General features: G+C 32.3%; 1 protein-coding gene across 1 annotated transcript in view; it reads left to right on the top strand.

Moving 5' to 3' along the window:
• The window catches only part of LOC126891873 (plasma membrane calcium-transporting ATPase 1-like), a 77,429-nt gene that overhangs the window by 54,955 nt on the left and 518 nt on the right, over nucleotides 1–21,956 (top strand). Inside the window, exons 11-14 of the mRNA XM_050661208.1 lie at nucleotides 2,144–2,355; nucleotides 10,564–10,715; nucleotides 19,563–19,673; nucleotides 20,890–21,048. Of these exons, the coding sequence (XP_050517165.1) occupies nucleotides 2,144–2,355; nucleotides 10,564–10,715; nucleotides 19,563–19,614 (416 nt within the window). The 3' untranslated portion in view covers nucleotides 19,615–19,673; nucleotides 20,890–21,048. The remainder of the gene's footprint in view (nucleotides 1–2,143; nucleotides 2,356–10,563; nucleotides 10,716–19,562; nucleotides 19,674–20,889; nucleotides 21,049–21,956) is intronic.

Genomic DNA, 21,956 nt, shown 5'->3' with positions numbered 1-21,956 from the left:
TTTATTCTTCGTTTTATGAAAAAAAGTTATTCCTTAAAAAAAGTTGTGCATGGTCTAAAACTTAAAATACAACCATCAGTTTTCAATTTTCTTAAGCCGTATACGATGTATGTCAAAAAATATGAATTTTACTCAAGAGGAAAGTAGCTTTATTTTTCACAATATTGAAAATTGTTATAATGAAAAGTTGTTTGAAATTAAGAGCTATATTCTAATATGCAATTTCATCCTTCTAATTAAAAAAAAATTGAATTTTTAAATTATGGATAACATATTATTTTCAGTTATTTCAATTATGATATTAACTCTTTTATTAATAATTTTATGAAAAAAAGTTATTTTTTGTAAATAGTTATGCATGGTCAAAAACCTTAAATACAACGATATAATATCAAATTTGATCAATTTTATACAAGGTATGTCAAAAAAGATGAATTTCGATCAAAAATAAAGTAGCTTTATAGTTCAGAATATTTCAATAAGAAGGCTGTAATTACATATTGGAACATGTTTTTTAGTTCTAAATAACTTTACATAAACACAATTTTCTAAATTGTGAAAAATAACGGTATTTTATTTAAGTACTCTTGACAGAACTTCATATTTTTTTAGATACCTCGTACAAAATTGACAAAATTTGATATATGATGGTTTTATTTTAGGTTTTAGACCATGCAGAACATTTTGTAAAGAATAACTGTTTTTCTTAAAATTAATAATAAAAGAGTTATCGTAATTGAAATAACTGAAAATAATGTTGGTTATCCATAATTTAAAAAAATTCAAAATTTATTTTTTAGTTAGAAGAATGAAATTGCATATTAGAATATAGTTCTTAATTCCAAACAACTTTTCATTATAACAATTTTCAATATTGTGAAAAATAAAGCTACTTTACTCTTGAGTAAAATTCATATTTTTTGACACAAGTACCTCGTATACGGCTTAAAAAAAATTGAAAACTGATGGTTGTATTTTAAGTTTTAGACCATGCACAACTTTTTATAAAGAATAACTTTTTTTCATAAATATAAAAATAAAAAAGTTTCCCATATGATGCCGACTTAATTGGACACACTGTATAAGCTTAATGTTGTTCTGAAGCTATTTCCTTGTGGCATTTTTTATAATCAACTATCTTCAATGGGAAATAAGCCACAATTTTACCAAAAAAATGATTTTATTAACGTTTCGACGCCCAAGTCGGGTGCCGTTGTCAAAATACAAAATAATACTAATTTAAACAAAAATGTTGTTGCTTAGTAAAAAATTCTTCTAATAATTTATTTATTCTGACTCATTTATATCGGCAATTCAGACATGTATTATACATGTTAAAGTAGAAGACTTTAAAATGATATTGCCCATATTGATGATTTGCGTTCCTGGGACGACTTTACTAAAAGATAGTTCATTGGATTACATGATATCAACCTCAACTCAAGATTATCCGCCACATAAATCATAGCATGTGATCTGTTTTTAAAAAGACAACCAGATGCAACGGTGGCAGTAAAATTCTCGCGCTAAAGATTTTTAGAGAGAGCCAGGAAAAAATTTTTTGTTTAATTTAGTAATATTTTGTATTTTGACAACGACATCCGATTTGGGCTTCGAAACGTTAATAAAATCATTTCTTGGTAAAATTGTGGCTTATTTACCATTGAAAATAGTTGAATATATTAGCTTCGCATTACTATTTGTAGGTTCGTAGACTTATTTAACCCTTTCACTGTACGTGGCACGAATCCGTGCCAATCTGAGTGTTCTTACAGTGTCTGTGGCACGGATCCGTGACACAAGCATATTCAAACTTTAATTATCAGTAGAGAGTGAGCACCTGTGCATGTTTTTCAAAAAAATTTAGCAGTTAAAGGGTTAATTCAACAAAGGAAAGAAATATACATTAGCTTCGCATTACTTTTTGTAGGTACGTAGTCTTATTTAACCCTTTCACTGCGCATGGCACGGATCCGTGATTGTTCAGACAGTGTCTGTGGCACGGATCCGAAACATATGCACATTCAAACTTTCATTGTCAGCAGAGAGTGAGCAAGTGGGCACGTCTTCCAAAAAAGAATGTAGCAGGGAAAGGGTTAATTCAACAAAGAGAAAAAATTTACATTTGCTTTGTTATCTTCAGGTGACAAACTCTTGGATATTGAATCTGGAAGAGGAGTGGCAATCGGCCATCCAGCAACCCAACATTTCACCATGATCTTTAACACTTTCGTTATGATGACGCTCTTCAATGAGTTCAATGCTAGAAAAATTCATGGACAAAGAAATATTTTTGAAGGTATTTTCACCAATCCCATCTTTTATACCATCTGGATTGCAACATGTATAGCACAGGTAAGCGGTAAGTGATGCTTAAAATTCTTCTTCTTTACGTGCCATCTCGATTACGAAGATTGGCAATCATCATTGCTATTCTAACTTTTTACCACTACAGCCCGAAAGTGTTCAGTTGAGCTGCATCCAAACCACTCTCTGATATTTATCAGCCAGGACATTTTTCTTCTACCTACGCTGAGCCTTCCTTGAATCTTTCCCTGCATTATTAATTTTAGGAGCTCATATCTGTCACCACGTGTTATATGACCCATGTATTGCAGTTTTCCTATTTTGATGGAATCCGGTATCTCCCTGCTGTTCTCTATTCTTCTTAGTACTTCTTCATTGGTTGTTCTGTCTGTCCAGGAGATTCTCAGCATTCTTAAATTAAACTAAACTAAATTTCAATAAGAATGCAGTGCATGTAAACAACGATTTTAGTTGTTAAAAGTGTTAAAAATTTATCTACTTGTTCCATAGTAACAGTACATTATTCATATCACTTTATCACTTTTTCTCTTTTCTCGATTATTATCGAGATTAGTATATAAATTATTGTAATCAATGAATACACAGATAGTGAAAAAATAATCCTATTAATTAAATTAATGAATAATTTACGCGATTATACAAGTAACTGTTATTCATAAATATTCAAAACCTGAACCAAATAGCCATCTCGTTCGCTGCTGACGATAGCATCGCTGTCATACCCCAGGATGTGGGTGAAAAATAGGTCGATTTCAGGATATAATTCAGGAATTTTTGAAACCTATCAGGTGTTGTAAAGGACGATGCCAGGAATAACTTCTACTAAAATGTAACCAAAAATATTGTGCGCTTTTTTTTTCTATTGCGATTTTCATTTGTTAAATTTGCAATTTTTAAAGATTTTTAATTTTGCAGCTTAGGATAATGATTCTAGAGAAAAACTTTTTAATAGAAAGTTGTAGTAAATTAAAAAACCTACAATTTGAGGTACGGTAAGTTTAATTTCGTTAATTGGTTATTGCAAAACAGCCTGCGAAAGGTCCAAAATGGCCGTTTTTTACAATTGCAATATTTATTGTACGAATAATTTTTTTTATTTTTTAAAGCTTTAAAATGAAGATCTTTCAATTCCAAACATAAAAAAAATTGTAAAGCCAGATTAACGAATTTGTTGCTTAGATATTATAAATTGTTTATCCCAAGATGTAAAATGTCGAAGGCTATAACTTAAAAAAAAAATCGTAGAGAGTTGGTGAAACATCTAATCTCCTTCTAAAGAGTTATATTTTCATATTCTGATGTAAATAAATGCGTAAAACATTTTTAAACCTCTAATTTTCAGGTTTGAAAATAAGGGGGCAAATTTCGTTAAAACCATTTAGAGCTGAAGAGCCCTGTACATCCTATGAGTTTTTAACTTACAGATTATTGTTGCTGAAGATGAAACGAAGATTTATAAAAAAAATAAAAAATTTCTACGACCAACTGAAGCCGAGATAATTTTTGGGTTTGAAAATAAGGGGGCAAATTTCGTTAAAAACATTTAGAGCTGAAGCGGCACTGTACATCCTATGAGTTTATAACTTACAGATTATTGTTGCTGAAGTCAAAACGAAGATTTATAAAAAATAAAAATTTTCTACAACCAACTGAAGCCGAGATAATTGTTTTTTTTTCTTAAGTCGTAGTGCCTTTATTTATAACAATTAAGAAATTATTTTAGAGTCATTGACTAAAGAAAGACTTATATTACCTTAAAATAAAAATAATTATAAAATATAGTTACATTTAATTATTAAAAATTATTTTTAAAATCGGTGCTTTTGCGAGCGGCCGAATTTTGCAAATCGCCCGGCTCGCTTCAAATCCGCGCGGTCGGAAAATTTTTACGTAACTTGTATTAAATTTTGACAGAAAACAATTTAATAATATTACCATTATAATATACAGTCTATTTACCACTGTATTTGTTTTTCTTGATAAACTTTTATATGTGAAATTTCATTTCTGAAGAAATAATATTAAAAAAATGATACATATATATGAAATATATAACTATATTTTTAATTTTTTCATTGTTATATAAATATAATAATAATGTTACTTCTTACTATATAATATACAATATAAAACTTTTTCTTCTTGTAGTGACTATTCTTTTTGGATTTCACATATAGAAGTGTATCAACAAAAACAAATACAGTGGTAAATAGATTTTATATTATAATGGTAATATTATTAAATTATTTTCTGTCAAAATTTAATACAAGCTACGTAAAAATTTTCCGAGCGCGCGAATTTGAAGCAAGCCAGGCGATTTTCAAAATTCGGCCGCTTGCAAAAGCACCGATTTAAAAAATAATTTTTAATAATTAAATGTAATTATATTTTATAATAATTTTTATTTTAAGATAATATAAGTCTTTCTTTAGTCAATGAATGTAAAATAATTTCTTAATTGTTATAAATAAAGGCACTACGATTTAAGAAAAAAAAAACAATTATCTCAGCTTCAGTTAGTTGTAGAAAATATTTATTTTTTTATAAATCTTCGTTTCGTCTTTAGCAACAATAATCTTTAAGTTAGAAACTCATAGGATGTACAGGGCCGCTTCAGCTCTAAATGTTTATAACGAAATTTGCCCCCTTATTTTCAAACCCAAAAATTATCTCAGCTTCAGTTGGTCGTAGAAATTTTTTATTTTTTTATAAATCTTCGTTTCATCTTCAGCAACAATAATCTGTAAGTTAAAAACTCATAGGATGTACAGAGCCGCTTCAGCTCTAAATGTTTTTAACGAAATTTGCCCCCTTATTTTCAAACCCAAAAATTAGAGGTTTAAAAATGTTTTACGCATTTATTTACATCAGAATATGAAAATATAACTCTTTAGAAGGAGATTGGATGTTTCATCAACTCTCTACGATTTTTTTTTTCAAAAAGTTATAGCCTTCGACATTTTACATCTTGGGATAAACAATTTATAATATCTAAGCAACAAATTCGTTAATCTGGCTTTACAATTTTTTTTATGTTTGGAATTGAAAGATCTTCATTTTAAAGCTTTAAAAAATAAAAAAAAAATTATTCGTACAATAAATAATGCAATTGTAAAAAACGGCCATTTTGGACTTTTCGCAGGCTGTTCTGCAATAACCAATTAACGAAATTAAACTTACCATACCTCAAATTGTAGGTTTTTTAATTTAATACAACTTTCTATTAAAAAGTTTTTCTCTAAAATCAATAACCTAAGCTGCAAAATTAAAAATCGTTAAAAATTGCAAATTTAACAAATGAAAATCGCAATAGAAAAAAAAAGCGCACAATATTTTTGGTTACATTTTAGTAGAAGTTATTCCTGTCATCGTCCTTTACAACACCTGATAGGTTTCAAAAATTCCTGAATTATATCACGTTTTTTCACCCACAGCCTGGGGTATCAATGTTTATATCTAGTGTATAGCTTATGTTAATAAACTTTAGTCATTTTACCGGTCGCTATTTTATCCAATGTCGCCAATATTCTATTTATCGTATATTGTTCCATTTTTTTCTGGCTTTCTTTATTTTTTCTTGACCTCTTCTACGTTATTCTGACTTCTACCTATCTCTTCTGACCCCCTTCAATTTTTTCTGACCCCCTCAAATTTTTATCAGCTCCCTCAACTTTTTTCTGACTCCCTCCAATTTTTCCTGACTCTCTATTTTTTCTGACTCCTCTAACTTTCCTGACACTCCACAATTTTTACTGACTCCATTTAATTTATTTTTGTTATACATAGATATAGTTTTCAAAAACGAAAGACAATACATAACCGCGCGTGGCACTAGCGACAGAAGTGACTACTTTTTATAGCGCGTTATATACTATTTGGGGGTTAATAAAATTTTATTTCTACTTATTACTGAAGTATCGTCGTGCTATCATGATGTCTTCAACAAAACCAGCTTCGTACGACCTTCATTGGATATCACAAATCAGTTTGGCTGATTTTGTCTGCAGATATATTATGTTTGAGGAATCCCTTAAGCATTAAATCACATTCACGGTAAATAGTTGGTTCTTCTTCGTAACGTGCCCTATTAAATCCGCTTGACGTTGGCGATTAACATCGCGAAATTGTCTCTGTCTCGAGCTATTCTAAATAGTTGCTCTGCTTTTTTATGCCTGTCCACTCCCTGATATTCTTCAACAAGAGGCCTGTTTTCTACCAATTCCTCTGAGTCCTTCGATTTTACCCATCATAATAAGTTGAAGAATATGATATCGGTCTCCCCTTATGGTCTAAGAGCTAGCAACGTTTTCGAGAAACTATTTTAAGACAGCTGATTCTTTAATATATTATTCCCTATGCATCCTAGAACACCTTACCGACCATCTGGCTACTGAGACAGGTTGCGTTCATTACTGCGCAGCGCACCTGTACAGGTAAATATATCGAATTTAAAATTATTTTAAGACGAAAAATTTTTTTGTCATTACTTGTAAAACATTCTTAGAAATATGAATTATAATTGCCAGACATTTCTGTGGTTGCTAAATACGTGCCAGACGCTATAGTCTAAATGGCTATCAACGTTTTCGAGCAAATATTTTAAGACAGCTGATTCTTTAATATATTATTCCCTATAAATCCTCGAACACCTTCCCGGCCATCTGGCTACTGAAATAGGTTGCGTTCATTACCGCGCAGCACACCTGTACAGGTAAATATATCGAATTTAAAATTATTTTAAGACGAAAATTTTTTTTGCCATTACTTTTTAAACATTATCAGAAACATGAATTACAATTGCCAGACATCTCTGTGGTTGCTAAATGCGCGCCAGACGCTATTTATTATAAATAAAAATAGAAAAATTTAAATCATTTTAGTATGTCTGTAATTTTAATATTATATTATTAACACATAAATAAATGCAAAATTAATTTGCCAGACATTAACTCGGTTGCAGTCATCAGCCAGATAGATTTAAAATCGTTTAAAATGATATATATTTTCATCAAAACGTACGCTGGCTGTGTTAAGAAATAAGACAAACAAAAGATGCAGGTAAATATATTTGAAATTAGTTTAAGACGAAAAATTTTTTTGTCATTACTTTTTAAACATTATTAGAAACATGAATTATAATTGCCAGATATTTCTGTGGTTGCTAAATGTGCGCCAGACGCTATTTATTATAAATAATAATAGAAAAATTTAGATTATTTTAGTATGTCTGTAATTTTAATATTATATTATTAACACATAAATAAATGCAAAACTAATTTGCCAGACATTAACTCGGTTGCAGTCATCAGCCAGATCAAATTAAAGTTGTAGGGTATTCCAGTAATATATTAGTTATATATTACAGAAAGATAGCGGTAGAGTAGACTGGCGGAAAGAGGCAGGAATAAATCTACCTACGGTATTTAAAGAAATTTTTATTTATCTCAACCTAGCTAATAATGACAGAATTAACTATGTAACATGTTAATAAATAAAAATTATTGTCGAAATTTTCAACAACATAATAAAAAATATTATTTTTTATTCTGGGAATCATTTTTTTCATTTAAATTGTTTAAATTAATGTTTTCAAATTAAATAATCATAGAAAAAAGGATAAAATGAAATTGAAGTCTTATCAAAATTTATACTTGTATTTATGAATATGATATACAGGGTGTAACGAAAATACAGGTCATAAATTTAATCACATATTCTGGGATCAAAAATAGTTTGATTGAACCTAATTTACCTTAGTACAAATGTGCATATAAAGAAAGTTACAACCCTTTGCAGTTACAAAATGAAAATCGATTTTTTTCAATATATCGAAAACTATTAAAGATTTTTTATTGAAAATGGACACATGGAATTCTTATGACAGTAGCATTTTAAGAAAAAATTATAGTGAAATTTGGACACCCTATAAAAATTTTATGGGGGTTTAGTTCCTTTAAACCCTCCCAAACTTTTGTGTACGTTCCAATTAAATTATTATTGTAGTACCATTACTTAAACACAATATTTTTAAAATTTTTTGGCTCTTAATACTTTTTCGAAAAGTCAGTTTTTATCGAGATATTTTGAATATTTGTCAAATCCACCACATATTTGTATATGGTTAAGTACGATTATGGAGACTTGGTAATAATATGAAAAATTATGTATGATTTACATTTTTAGGTATATTTCGAACCGTATTAAAAAAGAAGCCATATCTCGATAAAAGGTGCCTTCTCGAAAAAATACAAAGAGGCAAAAAAGTTTTAGAAATATTGTGTTTAACTAATGGTGTCGCAGGAATAGTTTAAATGGAGTGTACACAAACATTTGGGGGGTTTAAAGGAACAAAACCCCCATACAATTTTTATGTAAACATATTAAAAAAGAAGCCGCAACTCGATAAAAACTGCCTTATCGAAAAAATACTAAGAGCCAAAAAAGTTTTAAAAATATTAAATTGAAATAATGGTACCACAATAATAATTTAATTGGAACGTACAGAAAAGTTTGGGTGGGTTTAAGGGAACAAAACCCCCATAAAATTTTTATGGGGAGCACTAATTTCACTATAATTTTTCTTTAATATGCTCCTGTCATAAGAATGCCACATATCCATTTTCAATAAAAAATCTCTAATAGTTTTCGATATATTCGAAAAAATCGATTTTCATTTTGTAACTTCAAAGGGCTATAACTTTTTTTATGTACATATTTGTACTAAGGTAAGTTAGGTTCATTCGAACTATTTTTGGTCCCAGAATATGTGATTTAATTTATGACCTGTATTTTTGTTACACCCTGTATATTATATAATATAACTTGTGTCACTTACACTTGACAGCGAAGAACTTGATGTATGATGAAGATTTGACAAAACTAAATTAATGTCAGAAATGTTACGATACTTAGCCATTAAGGTTGCAAAAGAATTGTAACATTTTTTATGGTATCCATCAGTGTTATTCACTTGGTCCGGTAACTGTACGTACATTATTATATTTTAAATTGTAATTAATACGCGCACTCAAAACAACAGTTTTTCATCCACAAAAGTTATTACATTCTCGTTTCTTTCCTTGCAAAACACACATTGTATTTTATTTGCCATTATATTGTATCACAATTACTTTTCACTAAATAGAAACTCGACAAGAATCGTTAACAAACTGTCCATCTTAATAACATGTGCGGACAACATTCACCCCCGAAATTGTCGTATCCTTTGTTTGTCTAGTTTCTTAACCCAACCAGCGATCGTTTTGCTGAAAATACACCTTATTTTTATGATTTTAAATCCATCTGTCTGGTGAATTCAACCGAATTAATGCCTGGCAAATTAATTTTGCATTTTTTTATGTGTAAATAATATAATATTAAAATTTCAGACATACTAAAATTATTTAAATTTTTCAATTATTATTTATAAAAAATAGTGTCTGGCGCATATTTAGCAACCACAGAAATGCCTGGCAATTATAATTCATATTTCTAATAATGTTTAAAAAGTAATGGCAAAAAAATTTTTCGTCTTAAAATAATTTTAAATTCGATATATTTACCTGTACAGGTGCGCTGCGCAGTAATGAACGCAACCTGTCTCAGTAGCCAGATGGCCGGTAAAGTGTTCAAGGAAGCATAGGGAATAATAATATTATATTAAAAAACCAAGTGTCTTAAAATCACTGTTTTCCCGAGGTTGCTAGAGCTTGGTCCATTACTACGTGTCCAAAATAGGCCATCTCTCTACATTTGATATTATCAAGCAGCTCGCGAGTAGCATTTGCTCTCTTAAGTACTGCCACATGTGTCAGCATAGCCGTCCATGATATTTTTAGTGTACGTCTGTGCAGCCACATATCAAAGGCCTCCAAACGATTAATGGTGGTTTTTAATGTCCATGTTTCGACACCGTATAAGAAGACTGACCAAATGTAATATTTAATCATGCTTTCGAAGTCGAAGTTGCAAGGTATCATTACAGAAGAATGACCTCATTTTTAAAAATGTTGTGCGGGCTATCTCGATTCTACATTTTTATCTTTATCTGGATCTAGTTGTTCAGTAATATGGCAACCATTATTAGGGATATTAAACAATATAGATTTTGAAGTAGAATGTAAGCTGAACTTAATCCCAAATTTTTATGCAAAACTCTCTATTCTGTAAAAAATGCGAGGTTTTATCTTATTGCAAGCTTCATATTTTTAACTATATGTGAATATTTCGTTTTAGGTGGGTATTATCCACGTAGGTGGTATAGCGTTTTCTACAACTAGTTTGGACAGAGATCAGTGGTTCTGGTGCGTTTTCTTTGGAGTAGGAACTCTATTATGGACGCAGCTTCTTTTAACATTGCCAACTAGTAAAATTCCGAAGATATTTTCGTAAGTATAACCATTTGGTAATTATCTATAATAGCCCAGAATTTGATCTGTGTACTATGTCTGCTTGATTTTTCAATGAGGAGGTGCATTATTAGAAAAAAATAAGTAAATTGCCGCCAGAACAAGCAGCCCAAATCATAGCTTTAATTGGAGATGGACGATTGCAGCAATATGTTGCTGAGGTTATGGGAATCCACCAATCCAGCGTTTTAAGACCTTTCAGAAGGTATAGAGAAACTTGAGTTTGCAAAAGAAGATCAGTTCCAGGACGACCTAGGTGCACGAACCTCGCAGCTGACCGTTATTTACGTCTGCACACTTTCCGTACACATCACGTTACATCTAAGCAACTGCGAAATGATCTTTGCACAGTTTGTAATGTTCGAATAAGTGTCAATTCGGTTAGAAACAGATTAAGGGAATTTGGAATCAGAGCCAGAATGCCTGCTATTGACCCACTCTTAACAATGGCACACACTAAATTAAACAAAAATGTTGTTGCTTAGTAAAAAATTCTTCTAATAATTTATTTAATCTGACTCATTTATATCGGTAATTCAAACATGTATTATACATTTTAAAGTAGAAGACTTTAAAATGATATTGCCAATATTGATGAGTTGCGTTCCTGGGACGACTTTACTAAAAGATAACTTATTTGATTACATGAAATCGACCCAACTCAAGAATATCCGCCACAAAAAATAGAAGAATTTTTTACTAAGCAACAACATTTTTGTTTAATTTAGTATTATTTTGTATTTTGACAACGACACCCGACTTGGGTGTCGAAACGTTAATAAAATCATGTTTTTTTTGGTAAAATTGTGGCTTATTTCCCATTGAAAATAGTTGATTACACTATAGTCTAGTAAAATAAAATTACACTAAATGTAAATCAAAATGTAAATTCGTACAGGTTGAAACAAATTTTATATCAAAGTTTAGGTGAGTACAAATGATATTTTCAAGAAAGTATCCAAACCATACAAGGGGATCATTGTTTAAATAATTAAAAAGGGGTCATTTTTGCAAAAAAACTTACTTTTTTAACTGCTGAGGTCATTCAATTACTAATGAAGGTGTATAGGATTGTTTTCTGCAAAGTTAAAGGGTAAATTTTTCACATAACACTTACAAAACTAAATTTGACCCCCTATTTATTTAAATAATTATACATAAAACTTTAAAAACAAATTTGCAAAAAATTATTTTTAGCGTTTTAAATAAGCACTATAGAATATCTTATTTTACAGGAGAAGTTGCGCTATCTTATCAGTATTAATAAAAAAAAATTGGTCCAAATATATTTAATGTTTTTTGAGATATTGAATTTGTTTATTAAATGTTACTCTATTTTCAATTGCAAAAACGCGGTTGTTGCCAAAGAAATATTCACCTGTATTAAATCTTATTATTTTTATTTTTTTGTATATTTTCGATAAATGTATTGATAAATTCAAATTTCAATTAAACTTCCCCCTAAAATGGCATTTGAAAATTATTCAAATTTGTTTATAATTTCTTTTTTTAATGACGTCGCGGGGATTAAATATTTTGAAATACCGTTTCGATAATTAGATTCCTGGGAATTTTTCACTAATTCACAAATTTTTTTGTCTTTTTTTCGTCTTCTTTTTTTTTCTTGGAGTTATATTACTACGAGCCCTTTTAGGGTTAAGTTTCATTAAGAATGTCGAATATCTAAGTTGTAGATTCTAGACCTTAAAATATTAAGATTGGTCTAAAATCACTTAAATAAAATGTGGCTACTTACTGAGTTACAGGGTGTTTTATTTAAAAATTTAAAAATTATTTTTACCAAGTACTTTTAAACTATTTGACGTATCCTTATCATACTTGGCAGAAAGTGTGGGTACTATACAGTTTACTAAATTGTGATAAACAAAAGTTTCTAGCTGCTACCAGAGGCGTACGACAGGGGATAGTTAGTGGTTGACCCTTCCTAAATTCTACGCCACTGAGGGAATTACTATTTTAGCGAAATTTTTCGATTCTCTAATACTTTCTATGTAAATAATATACTCTTTACTGGTAACGATTAAGTCATTAGTTTTCGAGATATTGGACGTTAAAAATGAAACGGCACAGTTATTTTGATTCATTTATTCATTCATTTTAAACTTCCAATATCTCTCAAACTGATGACTTTATCGATACCAATAAAGTTATTTACATACAAAGTATTGGAGAATCGAAAAATTTCGCTGAAATAGTAATTCACTCAGTGGCGTAGAATTTGAGAAGGGTCAATCATTCACTATCCCCTGTCGTACGCCTCTGGCACTAGCTAGAAACGTTTATTAGGGTATATATAATAGCTACTCTTTTTGCCAAGTATGATAAGGATACGTCAAATAGTTCTAAAGTACTTGGTAAAAATAATTTTTAAATTTTTAAATAAAACACCCTGTAACTCAGTAAGTAGCCACATTTTATTTAAGAGATTTTAAATAAATCTTAATATTTTTAGGTCTAGAATCCACAACTCAGAGATTCGACATTCTTAGTAAAGTTTAACCCTAAAAGGGTCCGTAGTAATATAACTCCAAGAAAAAAAAGAAGAAGAAAAAACGACAAAAAAATTTTGTTAATTAGTAAAAAATTCCCAGGAACCCAATTATCGAAACGGCATTTCAAAATACTTAATCCCCGCGACGTTATTAAAAAAACAATTTATAAACAAATTTGAATAATTTTCAAATGCCATTTTAGGGGGGAGTTTAATTGAAATTTGAATTTATCAATACATTTATCGAAAATATACATAAAAATAAAAATAATGAGATCTTAAGCAGGTGAATATTTCTTTGGCAACAACCGCGTTTTTGAAATTGAAAATATAGTAACATTTAATAAGCAAATTCAGTATCTCAAAAAATATTAAATATTTTTTGATCAATTTTTTTTTGCTTAATACTGGTAATATAGCGCAACTTAGTCTGTAAAAAAAGATATTTTATAGTGCTTATTTAAAACGCTAAAAATATTTTTTTGCAAATTTGTTTTTTAAGTTTTATATACAATTATTTAAATAAATAGGAGGTCAAATTTAATTTAGTAAGTCTTATGTGAAAGATTTCCTCTTCAACTTTGCAGAAAAAAATCACATAGACCTTCACTAATAAGTGAATTACCTCAGCAGTTAAAAAAGTATTTTTTTGCAAAAATGACCCCTTTTTAATTATTTAAACAATGATCCCCTTGTATGATTTGGATACTTTCTTGAAAATATCTTTTGTACCCACCTAAACTTTGATATAAAATTTGTTTTAACCTGTACGAATTTACATTTTGACTTTTTTTTTATTTTATTAGGCTACTATATTACGTTTATGGTTCGCACGAAAATATGTCGATTGGGATATTAGCGACTCGGCTTATATTCTATTTACTGAGGAGTCAAGATTTAGACTTTGTGGATCCGACAGATGTATGCCAGTTTACAGATGCGTCGGTGAGCGATTTGCTCAGTGTAACATAAGATCAGCCGAGAATTTTGAAAGCGGCTCAATTATGATATGGGGAGGCATATGCTTTGCAGGCCATACATAACGAACAGTGTTTCATAGGGGGTCCCTGACAGCTGATCGGTACACCAGAGAGGTTCTTGAAGAAAATGTCGTGCCCCTTGTTCCAATTATTGAAGATAATTTCGTTCTTCTGTAAGACAACGCTCACCCGCACTTTGCTAGAATAACAATGAAATATCTTCAAGAGGTTGGTATTCAAGTTCTCGATTGACCAACTGTCAGCTCAGACCTAAACCCCATTGAGCATATTTTACACTACCTAGAAAGCCGCATAAGAGCCCTTATCGTCGCTCCAGATAACCTTGATTAACTGGTAAATACTTTAACGGAAAAATGGAAAATTTGGATTTGGAGTAGGTACATAAATATGCAGGCCCGGACTGGGCCGCCGGCCCACCGGCCCGCGGGCCGGTGCGCCTCTTGCTTTCGTTCATATTCCATTAAAAATTTAAACGCTGAATTTTTTTTTATAACTTTACACAAAGATTCGTTGAAGCAAACATCAATTGAGCATAGTGTGGTTGCAAAATACAACTCGCATCAGGTATAAGATAATCAAAGTCTAGCACACATAGCTCGAAAATGGCATCCAGTGTTTTGTGTTAATAGCTTAGATGCGACGCGCGGCGCCTTCGAAGACCTTCGGGCGCCTTTCGCCTTACTTTACTACATTATACATACAGGATTGTTGCGCTCCAGAATCATACATAACGAAGCCAGTGTATACAAAAAAATACAACTCGTATCAGTTATCAGATAACAGATAATCAAAGGCCAGCACACATAGCTTGAAAATGACATCCTGGGTATTAAGTTAATAGTTTAGATACGACGCGGGGCGCCCTCGAAGACCTTCGGGCGCCCTCGAAGACCTTCGGGCGCCTTTTGTGAGTATTAATACCCGCCGTTTCTGTTATAATAATATAAGAGTGTTACATCCCACAATTAGTTTAAAATATACAGGTACAGTTTTCAGCAAACATAGCTCGAAAATGGCATCCAGGGTTTTGTGTTAATATCTTAGATGTGACACGCGGTGCCCTCGAAGACCTTCGGGCGCCTTTCGCCTGACTACATTATACATACAGGATTGTTGCGCCCCAGAATCATACATAACGAAGCCAGTGAGTACAACAGAATACAACTCGTATCAGATAATCAAAGACCAGCATACATAGCCCGAAAATGGCACCCAGAGTTTTATGTTAATAGTTTAGAAACGACGCGCGGCGCCCTCGAAGATTTCGGGCGCCTTTTGTAGGTATCAATATCCGCTGTTTATATTATAATATGAGGCCATGAGAGCCAGAGTGGCCTAACAACTCTGGAACAAGTACTCAACCTGTGGAAAAATGGCATGGGAATTCCTCTCAATGATGAGACCACATTATACACTTTATGTTTCGCTGATGACCAAATTCTGATTGCACAGGATCATGACGACTTGCGTTATACATGACCGTGGAAGCTAATAGAAGAATATAGCAAATGGGGCCTCGCAGTCAACATTAAGAAAACTGAAGCCATGTGTATTGGAGGGACAAAGCAGTCCATTACATTAGATGATGGGGTAGAAATTAAACACTGTGATGAATACAAGTATCTGGGCAAGAAGATAACTCAAGATGAGATACTCGATGCTGCTATAAATGACAGAAACATACAGGGTAGAAAAGCCATATCCATGATGAACGGCATTCTGTGGCACCAAACAATATCTAAAGCGAACAAACAGATCATATACAATACCATACTTAAAAGTGTAAACAAAAGTCTCCACAAGATGGAGACCTTACGAAAATGGTACGGCCATATACAGAAAATGCCAGATGACAGGATCCATAAACAGATTTTGGCGTGGACACTACAAGGGAGAAGGGAAAGAGGAAGGCCGAGAAGAAGCTGGAGGGAGAGAATTGAAAAAGAACTAGAGGAAAGTCCAGGTCTGTGATTAAACAGAGAAGAATGGCAGTTAGGAGTCGGAAGGCGTCGGAGGGCTCTGTAAACCGATAGTAGTAGTTACTAGTAGTAGTAGTATATTATTCTGTAGCAGTAGTTGAAAAATTACCCACACTTTTCAAAAATTTGTTTCGAGTCTCCAGAGAGTACCAAAGAGTGTAACGGATAAAAAGGGACAGGTACCTACTAGAAAACTGAAGCTATATTTTTGTGGAATCTTAATAAGTTTATTCCAAAATAAACTTAATATAACGAGCAAAATGAACTAAAGCACATAGTCCAGGGTAATAAGGTTTTTTCCATGACACTCGAGCAGCCAGGGTAATGAAGCGTTTTTTCGACAGGTAATACCTATAAGAGCAAATTGTAACTATTTCCTGCGTAGGATCTGGCGGCCATTTTTATTTATAAACAATTAAGTGTCAAAAAGTGGCATTTTTCCCTTTTTTTTCAAATCAATGGAAAACAGTGAAAGTTATGGTTTTTTTAGTACAAATATCTTTGAGATTATGGAAAAAGCTTTAAAATGACGTATTACAAAGTTTGATATACTCATTTATTGTTAATATAATTGCGAAAAAAGGTCGGAATTGCAAAAAAAATTAATTTCGCAATATCTATTGTAAAAATTAGTGTACAGCTTTGAAATTTTTGTCATATAAGGGTTCTTTGGTGCTTAATATGTGATAAAAATTTCAAAGCGATTCATTCAATTGTTTAAATTTTATTTAAATTGTTTATCCCAGAGAGCATTTTTTTTACAATAACATAAGTCAGAAAAAAATGACGTTAGAACCATTCCACAGGTGTCAAATGAAAGAGCATGAGCTATATTTTCAACTTGGTTTAAAAAAGCGAATAAAAAATGCATTTATTAGTAATAAATAATTATGCAAAAGTATCGTAAATCTTTCCTTATAAACTTTTTATTGTGTTATAAAAGAAATTATATATATTTATTACAATTTTTTATCAATTATAATATAAATAACATTACTTGGTAGTTGTGCACTTAAAACTTTGCACAATTATTTATTACTAATAAATGCATTTTTTATTCGCTTCTTTTAAACCAAGTTGAAAATATAGTTCATGCTCTTCCATTTCACACCTGTGGAATGGTTCTAACGTCATTTTTTTCTGACTTATGTTAGTGCAAAAAAAATGCTCACTGAGATAAACAATTCGAATAAAATTTAAACAATTGAATGAATCGCTTTGAAATTTTTATCACATATTAAGCACCAAAGAACCTTCATTTGACAGAAATTTCAAACCTGTACACTAATTTTTACAGCAGTTATTGCGAAAATAATGTTTTTTGCAATTCCGACCTTTTTTCGCAATTATATTAACAATAAATGAGTATATCAAACTTTGTAATATGTCATTTTAAAGATTTTTCCATAATCTCAAAGATATTTGTACTAAAAAAATCATAAGTTTCACTGTTTTCCATTGATTTGAAGAAAAAAGGGAAAATGCCATTTTTTGACAGTTAATTGTTTATAAATAAAAATGGCCGCCAGATCCTACGCAGGAAATAGTTACAATTTGTTCCTATAGGTATTATTTGTCGAAAAAACGCTTCAGTACCCTGGCTGCTCGAGTGTCACGAACAGGGTATATTTTTGTCTTATTACCCTGGCCTACACAGGATATCAAAAGGTAACCGAAAGGTCGACAGTTAAAAAAAAAAGAATGTGTGTGTACTTTGTACGCACGTAAGAAGTTATACTTCTATTATATAATTTCAACGAAATAAATATACTTAACTGTTTATATTTGAATTTAATTTAAATATTAAACTAACTTTGTTACCTACCACTTTTAAAATTTTTTTATTAAAACTACCAAAAATTTAAAAAAAAAACGTGAATCATCCGGGATTTGAACCCGCGACCTCTCGATCTCTAGTCCAATGCTCTACCGCTTATCTGTTTCCTCTCCAGAGTTCGGAGCCGTTTTTTAATTCTGAACAATTCATTGCAACTAAGTCAAGTACATACTGTCTGTGGTAAAGAAGTATAACTTAAAAAATTATTAAAGTCAAAGTACCTATCGAGAAAGACGAAAACAAGAATATATGTACAAAACCGTAATACGAGCAATTAAGGATGCTTTACAACGAACCAAGTATAACAAGATACACAAAGGCACAAAGAATCAGGTGGGCACAAAGAATCAGGTCATGTCGAGAGAATGGATAGAACAAGAATGCCATAGAAGGTACTGCTAAGCTTAGCAGAAGTAGACCAGTTGGGACAAGGAGACGAGGTAGCCCAAGAAAAAGATGACAAGAAAAGTTTCAGGACGATATAGGATCAGGATGGAAATTACAGACTGAAAAGAGAAGGCGAAAAATAGGATACAGTGGAGAACCCCAGTGCAGCAATTTTTACATAGAAATTAAATAAAATTAAATATAAGACATTAGTATAATACTATCATGTGTATTATGTAAAATTGTAAAGTTGTAATTGTAAAATTGTAAAGCCCTGGGCCTACAAGGCGTGTAGTGCATATTAAATAAATAAATAAACTTAAAATAACTTAAAAAATTTACAAGTAATATTCAATGCATTAGGATTTCAAAAAAGTTTAGGAGGGGGGGGAGTGGTCGGGCACCTTAGTTCAGAGATTAGGTTGGCGCCTTTTTTTTAGAATTTGGGTTGGCGCCTTTTTGATGAGCCAGTCCGGCCCTGTAAATATGGTCTCTGATAAGAAGCCTTCCAGCGAAAATGTGCACTTTCAAATTGGCAGCCTTAAGTCTTCTTCTAACTATCCACTGAGTGACGGTGACACGTCGAATATTCCTCAAGGCTTATTGAAGCTCAACTTGTGTCACGTGCCGATTTCGCAAGGTACTCATGACAATAAATCGATCATCCCTCTCCGTCATTACACCTCGCCGACCCGAATCGTCGTCGACAGTAGCTACCGGTCTCATGGTATCGACGGTAAGCCCTTGAGACTGCAGACTGCGTCATAAGAAGGCGACGGGCGACAGTTCTCTTACTATATCCCCCTCGTAATTATGCAATTACCTGGACCGCCTTTATGCCCGTTACAATTTTTGCTGCATTCCCTATGCCATACAGAAGAAGACAAATTTTATAACACGTTACCAATTTGCATAAAATAATTCTTTTTTGAAAGCTCTATAATAATGCACAATATTTTTTGCATTAATTGCTTTAATTAAAAGAACACTACATGAAATTACTAAGCATAAACTGCAATTCATCAAGTGAGTCGATTTTTTTCTTAAGTTTAATAAATACGGTTATTGGAGGTGTGTTTATTAACAACTGATAACAAATGGTGATTGTAGGTGGGGCAGAGGTAATCCTGAGGAATGTGTTAGAGCCATTGCCACGAGTTAGAGCCATTCCTCGCTTCTCAGGTTTTCTGGATAAGAGACTAAGGAAAATCTCAGCCATAGGTAAGTGAAATCATGTGTTTTGATAGACACAGATCCATACACAAATTGCTCTCTGGAAAACCGTAAACACACGACGACACACATAGCTCCTAAAACTTCTGACTTTAAGCGAGGTCTCTCTTTTTTACTCACTATTTCTTTGCGTCATTCATGATCTTTTCTTGACCAAAGACAACAAATTTCTAACAAAATGCTACTCGCTAAAAATTCCTAGCGAGTTCCTTCTCCTCAGATTCTTTGGAGGACAGTAGTTCCTTATGAACTTATGTATCATTATTCATCACCACTTATCTACTGTCATTCTCTACACCATTTCTCTTACATACCCGAACATTTTACAGTTAAAGTCTCTTTCAAACCTCTCCCTTTCATCAAACCAACGCTAGTTTTTTAATATCGTATGTGTCACAGTGTACGCGAGACCGCCATAGAGGCACTGGTCAGGCTATGCCCCTCTGAACTTGATATACCCAAACCCACAGTCCATACAGCTTCACAAGTTCGGGATCAGTGTCTTCTTCCCCTGTGCCATATGTCACATGGTTTCCTCTCATGATCTTGCTGCCACTGGTCAATCGAGAGTTCTCTGTCTGCTGACCTCGCAGTACTACTCATTCCATTCCCGCCACTGTCTAACTCTCTACGATCGTAGACGATCGCCCACAGAACCGCAGCTGACACCATCCTCTAGGCACCTGCTACCTACAGCAGACTTGTTCTGTCCACGCCTATCATGAACTTCTTGTCGATATGTCTCACAGAAGCTTCTACTTAGGTTAATATTTCTACAGCTCCACTCCAGAGTTTGGTCGCGTAGAGGACGACAGACTGCACAATGTTGGACATTACCCCCCTCCAGCACATCCGCTCTATGCATCACGCCTGCAGATATTCCTACTCATTTTCTGCTCTGGTGAGGAGCAAGTTCCTGGTCCTTTACGTACCTCCTGGGCGTGGCCCTTTCTTCCGCACACTCAAACATCACTTCCTTTCTCATTCTGTACTACATACTACAGCCTTCATCTTATCTATGTACTGCGAGAGGAAGATCGTCCCCATTCATCAAGGCCTCAAAGCTATCTAGTACTGCGTGGCGTGACATTCCTTACCACGACTCCGTACACAACACATTGTGCTAGTGGTAACTATCATTAGCATCCTGCAACTCAACCATTATTTGTTTTGTTCCTATTCTTATTATTTCTTATTAAATTAGGTTGAATGGAATACCCAGTTTTATCTAGATGATAACTTGAAGACAGAACGAAACCCCCTGCCAGCATACTTTTACTTGAGAGGAACTAACACTACGGGTTTGAGGAACAATGTTAGGGTGAAAAAGATCGCTGAAATATTAGTCAAACATCAGGCACAGGTAAGATGATTTATTTACTGACAATAATCTGAATATTGAATACTGAAGAGAACATTGAAACATTAGTGGTATATGTATATTTCCTGGTGTCTCCTGCTCATATAGAGTGGTATTTTACATAAAAAGCTGAACAAAAATAGACATTTCAAACTAGCATTTGCCGATTCGTATCCCTAATCCAGATAATTATAATGTGAACTTATGTGACATCACTCCCAAACAACCCAATAGCCTTGCCAAACACCCACTTCGTTACATGTTTTGGCTGCGTTTTGTTGTTAGATTTTACTACACTTCTTTGTAAGTTGTTTTATATCATGACAAAACATATCGTAACGTGACATTTCGTAACCCCACAATTATTGGTAACGGACAATTTTTTTGACAGGATAAACATTTTTGACACATTTCATATTTCGTGGAAAAATAAATTTTTAAAATTGTCCTAAGATAAATATAGTCTAGTAATGTAGAATGTATAATTGAGGAGATTAGATGCTAAGGGGTACAAGTGACAAAATATTGTAAACTGAGTTAAGTGCCCAAAATAATACTAGATAGTACTAAAAATTTAGTGGCAAAGAGATACAGGAGAATTAAACTACTGACGGTGACTACTTACGAAATATTTCAAAAGAGTTTGCGGCAAACAGGTATAACTACACTAGTATCCTTTTGCATGTATGGTATTGGATATTAAAAAGTGACAAAGTATTAAATGGCAAAGAGATACAAGTGCAAAATTTAAAGCAAAGGGGTACAAGTGCGAACGTTTTTTTTCAAAATTTAAAATATTTTGAACGAAAATAAATACTAACTTTACAAAAACTTTTACAATTAGATAATCTAATGTATAAAATTAATTGAAAATAAGTCCATAAGTGATTAACTGGCTGTAGAATTAACTA

This window comes from Diabrotica virgifera, chromosome 9, assembly GCF_917563875.1.
Source record: "Diabrotica virgifera virgifera chromosome 9, PGI_DIABVI_V3a".
NCBI classification, from domain to species: Eukaryota; Metazoa; Arthropoda; class Insecta; order Coleoptera; family Chrysomelidae; genus Diabrotica; species Diabrotica virgifera.
This window is presented reverse-complemented; position numbering and strand designations above follow the sequence as displayed.